The 13,048-nt window shown below is 41.6% G+C and overlaps 1 protein-coding gene across 1 annotated transcript in view; it reads right to left on the bottom strand.

The window, feature by feature from the left end:
- GPR149 (G protein-coupled receptor 149) overlaps positions 1 to 12,651 on the bottom strand; it is a 45,918-nt gene extending 33,267 nt beyond the window's left edge. The window contains exons 1-3 of the mRNA XM_054982087.1: positions 11,695 to 12,651; positions 8,206 to 8,398; positions 2,460 to 2,914 (exon numbers count right to left, since the gene is read on the bottom strand). Coding sequence (XP_054838062.1) covers positions 2,460 to 2,914; positions 8,206 to 8,398; positions 11,695 to 12,651 — 1,605 coding nt within the window. The remainder of the gene's footprint in view (positions 1 to 2,459; positions 2,915 to 8,205; positions 8,399 to 11,694) is intronic.
- Between the last annotated feature and the right edge of the window lie 397 nt (positions 12,652 to 13,048).

Raw genomic sequence — 13,048 nt, 5'->3', positions numbered from 1 at the left:
TTCTGCAACTCTAGGGCCCCCACAGAAAAGGCCATGCTTCACTTTCCTGAATTTTACCTTTCTAAATAAATGGACCTGATGCAGGAACTACCTAATATATCTTAAAGACCTCATATTGAGAGTCAGTATGGTAAAGCAGTTAGAGTGTTGGACTTAGTGTTGCCAGCTCTAGGTTGGGGAATTCCTGGAGATTTGGGGAGAGGACCCTGAGGAAGGTAGAGTTTGGGGACTTCAGTTGGGTATAATGCTATAGCGTTCATCCTCCAAAGCAGCCATTTTATCCAGGGGAACTGATCTCTTTAACCTGGAGATCAGTTGTGATTCTAGGAGATCTCCAGCCACCACCTGGAGGCTAGCAACCCTGGCTGGACTAGGATCTGGGAGACCAAGCTTTGTTCCCACTTTGCCGTGGAAGCTTATTGGGTGACCTTGGGCCAGTCACTCAGCCTAACCTACTTTACAGCATTGTTGTGAGGATAAAATGGAGGAGAGGAGATGCCATTGGGAAGAAAGGGTATTTTATATATGTATTTATTTCATTTATTTATTAGTCTGCCTTTCTCAATAAGATCCATGGCAGATTACACAGTGTGAGTGAACTTACAATATGATCAATAGCTAGGACATTCATATAATCGATAGCTAGGACATTCACTGAAAGAATATAATAATGGACAAGGCTTGTATAGAAGAAGATGTTCTTTGGGACATTTAGACTTAGACCTTATAGATCTTTAAAGCTCAAAATGAATAGGTTGAATTGAGCATGAAAAGAAACTGGCAACAAGTGTAAATATATTAAATATCCATCAATAGATAGGCAACTATATTCTATACCAGCTGCTATTTCTAATCTGGAGAACTGGGTTTGATTCCCCACTCCTCCACCTGAAGCCAGCTGGATGTCCTTGGGTCAGTCACAGCTTCTAAGAGCTCTCTCAGCCCCACCCACCTCACAGGGTGATTATTGTTGTGGGGATAATGATAGCATACTTTGTAAACCTCTCTGAGTGGGCATTAAGTTGTCCTGAAGGGTGGTATATAGAGCTATTGTTGTTGTTGTTGTTGTTGTTGTTGTTAAACAGTCTTCAGGGCAAGTCACACATTGAGTGAATTGCAAAGTCTAATCTAGAAGTCACCAAGATATGAATGATGGTAGCCAAGTAACTGGTGAACTAAATGCGCTTGGTTAAAGAGACTTCTGTCCACATCTGCCCACTGAGAAACCAAGAATAATGTGGATGAGGACCCACAAACTATGAACCTGTCCTCTAAGGGATAGTGTGATCCTATTACGGACAGACATTTTCAGTTGGTTAGTGTACTGAATTCTTCTGTCTCTTATCTGGGATCCAGTTCACCACTAATCTAAGATACAACTTCAGAGAAGCCATCACTTCGTTTGGACCTCATGAAAATGAGAAATTGAACTGGGTTTCATCAGCGTACTGCTGCAGGAGAGGGGAGGCAGGAAATTCCCAATCTTCTGACAGAAGTGTCTTCCATTTGTGGAAAATTACTGCTGAAACTGTAGCAGTACTTCCCTTCAGACAGCAAGCTGAAAGATTATCTCCTTTCTACCTTAGGAAGACTAAAACGATGAGCCAAAGACCTCATAACCAGCCACAATATAATTGCACACAGTATCATCTTGTGAAACAAATAAAAGGGCAGAGTAAACAGAAGTATTATTGCCTAATTAAGCAAGCTGAGCTTATTTAGTCTCCAAATTATTGGGTAGTATTAGACTATTTCAGCTGAGACACAAATGTTGGAAGCTGGGGTTTGAATTGATTATGCAGCATGCTTAAAAAAGGAAAGGATGAAAATAGTTTGTACAATGCCTATTAAATACTTGTAAGTCCTTGAACACACTAGAAAGAGGAGAACAGCCACAAAGAAATAGCACAATTAGGAAATGGGAAAGAGAGCTGATATTCCTTGGAATGAGATACAGTATAGATAATGATGTATATCATTATCTATATGACTGAAATGGTACTTTCCATGTTCAAATACAATGCTTCCCAAAGGAAAGTGAACAACTCTCAAGTAGATTGTCCTGTATTACAAGGAGGGAGAACTCAAATCCCGCTGTTCTACTGCAGACCGACACAGCTACCAACCTGGACAATATAATTAAGACAGAGTAACGAGACATTGCTGATTGTCAGTGAAATAAATAGGGATGCATTTCCTTAAACTGAAGTACCAGCTCAGCTGGTATATTTCAGTTTAAGGAAATGTATCCCTATTCTTTTTAGCCCAGTTAAGCTACATATAAGGGGTTACATTTCATATCAAATTAATAGTGAAAGTTGGACTGTTTCAAGATGTTACTCGAGCGTCTTAGAAATAAGGCTCAAAGAAAGCAACAGGACTTTAAAATATTCATTATGACTGCAGCTTTAAGTCAATTTTAGAAGACTGCTAAATGAAACAAACAAACAAAATACTACCTGTCGAGGGGTCCTTTCAGATTTACTCCTGCACCACTCCCAGTCTGAGAGTTCTGGTTTCCGACCTTCCTCATGAGAAAGCCTTCTTTCCTGACCTTCAAAAAAAGTACCCTTCTCGATATTCCTGACCTCTTCTCTTTTATGAGTTCCTGTTTTGTCAGAAGGCAGGCGGTCTGTAATTTTATCCTTGCCAAGGTCTTGTTTCGTGTCAGTCCCAACTGTTTTTTTGCACTTTGCAGTGTCTTTAAGCATGGAGCTGTCCTCCAGGGAAATGGTGCTGAATTCAATTTTGCTGTTATCCCTTTGAGTTTCTTTTGTATTCTCGCAATCATAGTTCAGCAAGCTGTGATATGATATAGAGTTGCCATCATCACTATGGTGGTTGTCATGGGATATCTTATAGATTCCATAACCTTGCTGAAATGACAGATTGAATTCAAAGCCTCTTCTTTTGGCTAAAGAAGTAAAAGAAGTGATTGTGTTAAACATAGCTAGAATCTTGAAAGAATGCAGATTACAAACATTGGCATTACCCTACCCCCCACCCCTAAAATACAGTCTAATTGGGCAGGCACCATGCAGTTTATCACAATACATAGAGCAGCAAAAGATTCAAAAGATTAAGGGAAGTGAGGCAGATATATGTACTAAGGATGAAGACAAGCATTTTAAAGTAGGAAGTGGTTTGAGCACATATTCTCTGTCCCCAAAGCAAATGCACTAGAATGCAGCCACTTTGTGTTCAAGGCACTTCCATCACATTCTAGGATATCTGTCCAGGCCCTTTCAAAAGTTTTATGGGAGGATAATGAATGTGAGTAGGGAGGGAGAGAGGGATTATGGCAGCAAGCTCCAGCCCATACATATGCACCGTCACTGAAATACTGACTCCACACATGTAAATGTACACATGTAGGGTTCTCTCTATGTGATCAGGAACCCTCAAGAAAGAGAGCTGCCTATTATGCAGACAGAGCCATATGGGGGCTCTGAAAAAGCAGGTTCCTGATTGTGTGAAGAAAGCCCTAGACACTATAAGACATTCCAATGAATGTGCGTCATTTAAGCACACGGCTTGTTGCCCAGCTCCCATTTCCTTTCCTTGAACCTTCATGATCTTCCCTTTGAACATCTGAAAAGGGTGTCGATCTTCACCCAACATTATTTACCAGCTTCTGTTCACATAGTTCAGGTTCCTGAAGTGTCTACAGCTGCTGGGTTTCTTAAGGGGTTGGGTTTTCCTTGTATCATTTGCAAGCCTGTCAAGAAGCTCCTCTACACAAGTGAAAGCCTCACCACACTTCTGGACTGGTATGGAGCAAAGGTATATGTCAGGGCAGTCAAGTATTTTTCAAACCAGTACAAGTATTCTTGCTGTTCTTAGGTTTCACTCTGGAAAGCTGATGCCTCAGTCTTGAAAGGTTTGTGCATGTTTCATTATTTATAGTCTACCTTTCTTACTGAGACTTCAGGTAGACTACACATTATAAATCAATATAATCATTGACTAGGACATTCAACAAATAATATAATAGGGTAAAGATAATGGCTTGTTGATCCTGTTGGAATAATTCATTTTACACTCTGCTAGGCCATGCCAACTGAACTGCCTTTCAAGCCAGGACCAGGTACCTTGCCTGGGGGAGCTGCTTTCTGTTGGCTTCAGCTTCAGAGAGAGGGCTTCTTGTTCACCTGGTCCCTTCTTTTCTGCACTTTGCTAACCCTTTCTCTGGATGCCCCTGGAGAAGCTTAGCACTGCACCTTGCTGGATTTTGCCTTTGTCCAACCTCTGCAAAACTCATCCACCTCTCCAGCATCCAATGAGACAATGGGCCAAGCTACAAGTGACGAATGACACTTGAACGTGGAGAGCGAGTGGAGCGCAAGTGAACAGGGAGGAATACATGTGAGTCTGTCCACTTGCCGTTCAAGTATCATTAATCACTGAGGCAGTTCATAGCTGAGGTAGTGCAGAATGTGGCCCATCTGCCAATTCAATGGCCAGAGCCATCCTCTGGGGCAAATTCTGGAATATTGTGATATAATAACCATGATATTGTACCAGGGCTATTTACTGAACACCGTATATATATATTAATTCTTGTGGTATATTTGATAAAGTTTCCCCAAACACAGGTCAATGAGAAGGAAAAACATCATAAACAGAGCCAATATCATCTTTGAAGTTAACCAAAAGGTCTGTCAGAGGAAGTTAAAGATCAGAACTTTGTTAACCTTCTTCACAATCTGAAATTTCAGGGAAAAGAAGGGAAATGCAGTCAAGGGAATTGAAAGACAAATATGGACAAATGCAATTGCACAAAGCTAGGCAGCTTAGGTTGGGTACTGAAGCCAATAGCTTCCCTGAAAGGATGGATTTTGATGAAGGGTTTTAAATAAGAAAGTAAGAGAACCATTTAGGAGGCAACAGAGGGAATTCCAGGCATAAGGGGAAACAAGGGAGAGCTTTTTAAGTGCAAGGGAAGCCTCTTGGGAGCTGAAAGTGGTAGACTTGAAGGAGCAAAGTCACACACGGAGAGATTTGAGGAAAAACAGGAAAAGGTGGGGCAAGGTTGGGGGGGAGCTTTAAAGCTAAGGACAAGGACTTTGTGCTGAATGCAGTAGGGGATGATCTCCATATTGTGAGGGCTAGGGCTGAGAGAGTGGGTCTTACCCAAGGCCACCTCCTAGGTTCATACTGAAGTTGAGATTCTCTTAATTTCCCCACCACATTAGTTCTGGGTCTCAGACTATGGATTGGATCCAACAGCTTTTTTACTCAATCATGCCCAGTTTTCCCACTTATTACGGTGGCTTTTGTCCATGTAGGTCCAGTGATTGTCATTAAAGCTATTGTGGGGGGGATAAAGGGACTCCCTCTTACATTTTTCACCAGTAGAAAAACTGTTTGTATCCAACCCTATGTACGCAACTTCTAAGATGTGATCATTATATTAACTGAATTTTGCAGCTTACAGAAACAGATGACCTTAAGGCTAACAGATGCTAAGATCAATTAAGTTTTAATTTAGGTATTTAAAAGTTTTGCCTTTGTGTGTTGATCCCGGAAAGGAAATGAACATGTGGAAGAAAGTTTTGGCACATGAATTAAAAGCCACAGAAAAGGACTAGCTTACATAGTTGATCATATGAAGATATCCTGCACTGAATCAGACCATTGGTCCCTCAAGGTCTGTATTGTCTACTCAGACTGGCAGCAGATCTCCAGGGTCTCAGAGTAGGTCTCGCCTACTACCTGATCCTTTCAACTGGAGATGACAAGGATTGAACCTGGAACCCTTTGCATGCCAAGCAGGTGCTCTACCATTGAACCATAGCAGATTGCAGGGTTTGAGCTCATGCCGCATCCATCATTTCCATCCTAGGACTGGGAATTGTGCAAGCATTACTCAAAAGATTATTACTTGTGTAAGCCTTGATAATGTCCATCATGGCCAACCTCCATCCTCATTAAAGGGAAGATGAAATGGAAACCCAGATTCCAGCCCCTCAACCAATCTGAGCAAGAGACTGTGGCAAGTGACAACACCAGCTACCAGTTGAATGGCTAAGTGTGAACAGCATACAGTAGCTGATGAAGAGTTCATACATGTGCAGATCTCTAAATCAAAATGTTAGCCACTCACTGGAATACAGTGGGCTAGAAAGTTAAAATTACTAGCCTATAGTTTCCAACAAATCTGCAGAAAGCAAAAAAAAATAAAATCCCAAATGTTTTATAGCAATATAGTGCCACTTTTCCAATGCAGCATTAGTGCAGGCAACACAAAACTATATGTGTAAGTTATATATTAAATTCTGCATGGAATCATGAACTCAGTAAACATTTTGTTGGGAAAGAAAGCAGAACAGCCTTTAGCACCAACAAAAAAAAAGAGTTCAGGTTTAAATGATTGCATAATTGTTGCCTCACCATCTGCCACATATTTCACTGTGTAAATATTGAATTACAGCCAGAGCCATGCACTATCTGAAACAAATTGGTTCTTGACACACACAAAATGCTGTGGTTGGAGAATGGGTTCGAAAAGATCCAGAAGGAAAGATCTTTCTTTGATGACCCTGGACCCATTTTGCTCAGGTAGTGAATGAGTAGTAAGACCCACCGAGACCAGCAAATACTCATTAAGAATGAGGAAGTGATCCTTAACAACAAAAAAAGGATCTATAGAGAAACCTCTATTACTTCTCATCAAGGCCTAAGGGCATAATCTATTCATGCAGGAATAAGCCCCACTGAACTTAGTGGGTGACCTGGAGTCATGCACATAGGGTTGGGCTGTACAGAAATAGGGAAATAGAAACCCAGTCTAGTCATCTATAAGTAGAGTTCACTATCCAGCAGTGGATAGGAAGTTGACACACTTGAGTTGTAAACAATTCTGCCAGTTATTTTTGTATAGACTTTAATATGTACCTCTTGAGAGATTTCCAGCATTTAAACTTTCAAGAGTCAAAGCTCCCTTCTTCAGGGATCTGAAGATACTATGAAAGCTTACACCCTGGAAATCTTGTTGGTCAGTAAGATGCCACTGAACTCAAATCCTGCTTTTCTACTGCAGACCTACGTGGCTACGCACCTGAAACTGTCTTGAGAGACAGGCAATAGAAACAGCTCTCTGTGATCATGGACCATCTGATACTTTTGCTTTGCGTGTGCTTCTCTCTGGGCACTGAAGAGGCTGTCCTCCATCAGCTTCTTGTAAAGCTGGACCCCTTTTGCTTGTACTAGACCTGTGTTTTTCAAGGCACCCCAAAGAGCCTAATGTGAGAGGAATGCACCCTGCAGAGGGCTATCACTGCAGTGCCTGGAGAGAAGTGAGCCCAGAACAAAGACTCAAGCCACAGTCTCTCAGTCTAGCCTATTTTTACCCAGGTAGCATATCACACACACAGTAAATAGGAGAGATGTTGCAGTGTTATTCTGTTGCAACAAAAACAAACTTGTGGCACGTTAAAGATGAACAGATTTATTGTGACACTATAAGCTATAATAAATTTCTTAGTATAAGGAGTCACAAGACTTCTGTTTGTTTCTGCTTCACAGGGCTGCTTTGAGGATAAAATGTGGGTGGGCAAAGCACGTATACCCCCTTAAACCTCTTAGAGGAAGAACAGGATAAAAATGCAACATCAATAAGTGCCTATTCCTTCACAAGACACATCTGAGCACCAGTTCACATGTCATTTTCTTCTTCCGCACCTCCTCCATGAGTTCTCTGTCCATGGTCATCAGAGAATGGTCTTTCTCCCTCGATCTCTGACTAGAGCCTTATACAGCATGTGACTAAGATTAACACAACTACCCACTAGGCATTGTAGCCTGCCAAGCATTTAACTATCACCCTTGACATCCCAGTCAAGCAGGAACACAGAAGGGCTATCATACCTCTAGTGAGCCACAATACATGGCTGAAAGCTGGGAGGGGCTTTGGCTTGATGGATCACTAGTTGGGTAGGTCCAATGAGCTCCCAGATTTCAATATCTGGGATTACTGCTGCTCCAAAATGTGTATGAGAGGCTGCGGAAGTTTGCTGAGGATGAAGTCTGCTCATTACTGGACTTACATTCAGTATAAGAGGTACAAAGAGGGTCAGTTTTGACTATAAAATGCAAGACATGTTTATCTTGGCAATAAACTATACAATCTGCTTAGGGAGAGTGTGTGTTTTAATGGTCAGACACAATAAGGAACATCCTTTCCTGCCATTCTTCCGTACTTACGCTTGCCTTCTTGCGAGGATACTGTGTAGACATTCCTCCTGCAGTTAATGATACAACCGCAAGGCAGGTGGCTCCAGTATTCTGACAAAACAAACACTGGGGTGACCGTGGCAGCAAGCAAAGTTAGCAGGAAACTGAATATCTCAAAGGAAAAGCTTTGAAATCCAACCGTGTGTTGAACAACCATTTGTATCTGAAAGACAGATAATTTTAAAGACATTAAATGCACTGTAGTAGGAACGCAACTGGCAGAAAGGGGGCAAACTGAAAACTCTCTGCATCTACCACAGTTTGGCTGCATAGTCTCCTCCCACTCTGAATTTTGTCATTGTAAAAACTAAGGCCGCTACCTAGTTCACATTAAGCTTTAAGAAGTCTCACTGACTTCACTGGGAAAGAAGTTAGCTTGTGCTTAACTCAACTATTGGGATCATTTAGGCTTTGGAATGATTAAGTCCATTGGCTTGATGGTGCCCTACCCAACTTAGAGTGCAATCCTGTGCAGACTTACATCAGTCTCAGCCAAATAAAATCAATGGACAGGAAACAGTAGACTAACTCCACACAGGATTTTGCTGTTATTGGTTTTGGAAGCGGAGTGGGAGACAATAAAACTTGTTTTCTAGTTTTCTTCAAAAATAACCATAAGTTATAAATGGAGTGCAAACAACGTACAAGAGATGCTAATTACTAAACCACATAACTCTGCAAGTATTTTTTTTTAAAAAAAATGGTATGAAAAGAGATTCAAATATTTCCCCACTGCAACATTCCAAGGCTGTAAGCCTACTCGTGTCCAGGTAAAATGCCTATTCAAATTCTGATATCCTGGGTAGAAGAGTCATTGCACGCCTTCTATAGAGTCTCATGAAACTACCTTGCATAAAATCTATCAAGGTCAATATCATTTACTCTGACTTGCAGCCATTCTCCAGGCAGAAGTCTTGCAAGTCACCTCCTACTTGATCCAATTGGCTGGAGATGCCCAGGACTGGACCCAGGACTCGCTGCATGCAAAGCAGATGCTCTGCCACTGAGCCATGGCCCTTCCTCCCTCAGAGTGTATCACACTACCTATAAGCTCAGCAGGAAACTAGAGGAAATTACAGCTCTTTACTGAGCATTTCTGGATGATACAAGTATCTGCAAATGTTTCAGCTGCAGGCACTACGTTTTTAGTATGCTCTGGATGTACACCTATAGTATAAAATGTGAAATGCCCTTATATTTAGAAATTTTAATCTTCTGAGGGAAATAAAACCCTGAGGCCAGAGTGGAGTGTATTAATGAATGCGTTTCTGTATATGAGGTATTAAATAATGCTTCTGATCAGCAGGTGTGATAGAGGTCGGCAGGTGAGGGCTGTTGCCTGCAGGTCTTGCCTGTGGACTTCCCCGCACCCCGCTAGACTTGGCAGACAGCTGCTTGATCCAGGGCGCCTACTCTTATGTGCCTGCGTTGTGTTTTTATGGGGTGTTTTATTACAAAATAAATAACCTTCAGTTTCATTATGCACATTACATATAGATGATTAGTACTACAGGATTAAGCAAGTTCCATATCCCCATTATCCCTGAAATTCCACCTTCATGCTCCCTTAGAATATAAGACAGCAGTCATAGGCTTCCTATCCAGGCACTGACCAGACTGAAACCTGTTTAGCTTTTGTGAAGTTGCAGCTGTATCATGCAAGGTCATTTTCCCCAGGCATCAGACCACACCTTTATTCTTACCTGTCTTATTAAATTCTTAGATCTTAATAAAAAAAACCTACAACATTCTCAGCTTCCCAGGTCTTGATGGTTCAAGTATCACTTTGGCTTTTTATTTTACTGTCATCGACACCCTACCTACCAAAGTGTTTCAATACAAATAAAATGATATTAAAATTGTTTTTAAAAATTGACAAAACAAGCAGCAGAAGCGCACGTGCACACACATGCAACAGTCTATGGCTGTGTACAGAGACACACCATGGAAAGCCCTGTGAGTCCCTAAGGTGTTTGTGAAGCTACTGACTAACATTTCTGCTCTTCTGGAGCTTTGAGGCTTTGAATCTTGACAGATGCTGGAAAGCAAATGTTCTAATACAACTCCCATCTGTGTTTCTCAGAATGCCAGTTGCTTCAAGTGAAACGATAAATATTGATGCCACAGCTCTAACAGGGAAGTCTCTTTCACCCTCAACTATTAATAAAAGTCCAGTTGAGGTAATCCTGAGAGGCAGAGGAGACACAGTTCAGAGATGCTGGCAAGTATTGGTACAGCGCTGCCAATCTATGTGGCACTTTCATAAGCAAAAAGGTCTTCACCCCCAATGCAATCCTAAGAAGAGTTACTCCAGTCTAAGTCTATTGAAATCAATGGACTTAGACTGAAGTAACTCTGTGTAGGATTGCACTGTTAGTCTACATTTCCACAATAGGAAGATGATAGAGGAAGGAAAGGGGTCAGAGACAGACTGGAGGGGCAGGGCTGAGGATGCAAAGGAATAAACTAAGACCTGCTTAGACTAAGACCTACTTACAACTGGGAAGGAACTAAAGCAAAGGCTTTATTTAAAAGGGTGTGAGTTTGGCAAGGGTCTTGAAGGAAAGAGAGAGAGTCCTCATGGGGATGAGGCATAATTGGGATTCTCCTGTGCTATGTGCCATTGAATGAGATTCAGGAAATGTCTCTGTCCAAACATTCACACAACAGTGACCTTATGTGCACCAAGGCATGCATTGAGGTAGTTCCCAATAAAGCTTTGTATTGACAAAATCATGAACAAACATGCTCTTCACTTCTGTGATAGGCTTCAGTTTTATAGCCCCAGGCACCTCCATGCCAATGGGTGTGCCTCACAGCCGGGAAAGGGAAAGCAATCTTCAGCAGACACTTTGAAAAATCTCATGGTCACCCTAGTATTTTTCAGAACAGACCCCCTTAACTCCTGCTTTCAAACTATTTCCATCCTTTGAATATGTCAGCAATAGGTACTTGTAGAATTGTTTATGCTAGCACGAAAACCAGAGTAATAAAGTAATTGTCCAGAGACCTCGTTTGGTGTCAGTCACTGTTTCAGTCCCAAGAACTCATACGTAGTGCATATCTGTTCATTCATAATCTGGCTACTATGAATGTGCCATTAAAAGCCTAACTAATTCCACATGAATATGGGATCTTGTAAACATGGTGTGCTCAGATAATTAACAGTTCCTGATCCCTGGATTTGCCAGTGTACTGAACACACACATTTAACTGAAATTAGAATAATGCATGCAATCCATCATTGGCAGTCTCTCCCTGTAATGCCTAAGAGCAGATTTGATAGTCTCACAAAATAAAACAGCAGTGCATTAACCCCACCCCACCCCCGCCAAGGCAGGTGCAAGTTTTCAAGTTACACAGAAAGGTATTGCCTCATTTGCTTCTAGTTTAATGGCCCATATTCATCACTTTAACTCAATCACTACTCATATAGAAAGAAACTTGGTTTGGTATTACCATCATTGGGAGCCAAAGAATGACTTTTATCAGAGCCAGAATCAGTGAGAAGCGCTTCTGAGCAAATTCCACAGTGAAAGTTCTGCTGGGGTATGGCACATTGGGTGTGCCACAGTGATCCACTCCACAGCTGTCCATGGGACTTTGGCCAGAGTTCCGACAAGCATCTTGGCAGTGCCTTGAGAGTCTATTCCCTGGGTCTTCTGGAGAAAGGGACAATACGTGACTACCAATTGGAGGTGACCCAGGAGAGAAATAACCTCGGACGATTTGATGATAATCATTGTAAAGGTGCTGTTGATCATCTGAACACAACAGCTGATAAATAAGAGGAATGGAGAGTACAACAAGGAGACAGAAACACAGTGAGTAAATGACAAAAAGAAACAAGACATAAGAACTGGTGCAGTCAGTAAAGCATCCCCAGGAGGTGGGGGAATAGGTACCCCAGCCAAACAGAGGCAAAATGCAGATCAGCAAGCTGACAATCCAGATAGTGAGAATGGCCCATATCATGCTCACTGGCCTTTTGGTAGTTCCTTGGCTAGTTCCCATTTTGTGGAGGCTGTAGAAGTTATACGAAACTACAAGAGATCCCATAAGATTGCTCGAAAAGCCTTGGAATAAGTACAGCAGTGCCGAAGTCGTGCACAAGGTCTGGGGAAGCATCTCATCCAGCCACTGCTTGAACATGAAGATGGTCACGGGCACCACGCTGATCAAATCATCCACAGTCAATGAAGTCACGATCATTGAGATGGTACTTTTATTCTGCAATCTCAGCAGAGATACCAGTGAATAGATGCTACCCAGCAAGGCTGTGAATGTAATAATAAAAGTCAAACAGAAAAGAAAGATATTCAAAGGTTTTTGTCCTTTGGGCATATCCATAATTCCATGATTTTGAATTGAGTGGCTCGTTCCATTTAGCGATACATTGCTAAGAGTCACCGACATCGTTGTTAGAGAGAGTCGGGTGGGTATTAATACTGCTTTGCCTTTTCACCGATTCTGTGGGTTCCTATATGATGATGCAAAATTATTAGCTCCACATTGGATTTTTGATCTTCCTGACCAAGTTTATTCTTGAGCTATACAGATTTTTCCCCCTCCTGGATACTTGCTTAGGATGCACTCAAGTACAGCCAAGAAAACTCTCACTTGAAAAAGAACACATTGTTAAAAGAAACATTAAGATATATGCCAGAGAAGAACAAAAGATGCTGGTAAAGAAAAATTAAGCAAAGTAGTTTCTCCTTGTCTTGTTTTGTGGGGTATCCTGGCCCTTTTAATCCTTCCAAGGTGATCAAGTTTGGCTCTTAGAGTAAAAATGCTTCCAGCAGATGCCACAAAA

Source organism: Eublepharis macularius, chromosome 6, assembly GCF_028583425.1.
Source record: "Eublepharis macularius isolate TG4126 chromosome 6, MPM_Emac_v1.0, whole genome shotgun sequence".
In the NCBI taxonomy this organism is placed as follows: domain Eukaryota; kingdom Metazoa; phylum Chordata; class Lepidosauria; order Squamata; family Eublepharidae; genus Eublepharis; species Eublepharis macularius.
Note: the sequence above shows the minus strand (reverse complement) of the source record. Positions and strands in the feature narration are given on the sequence as shown.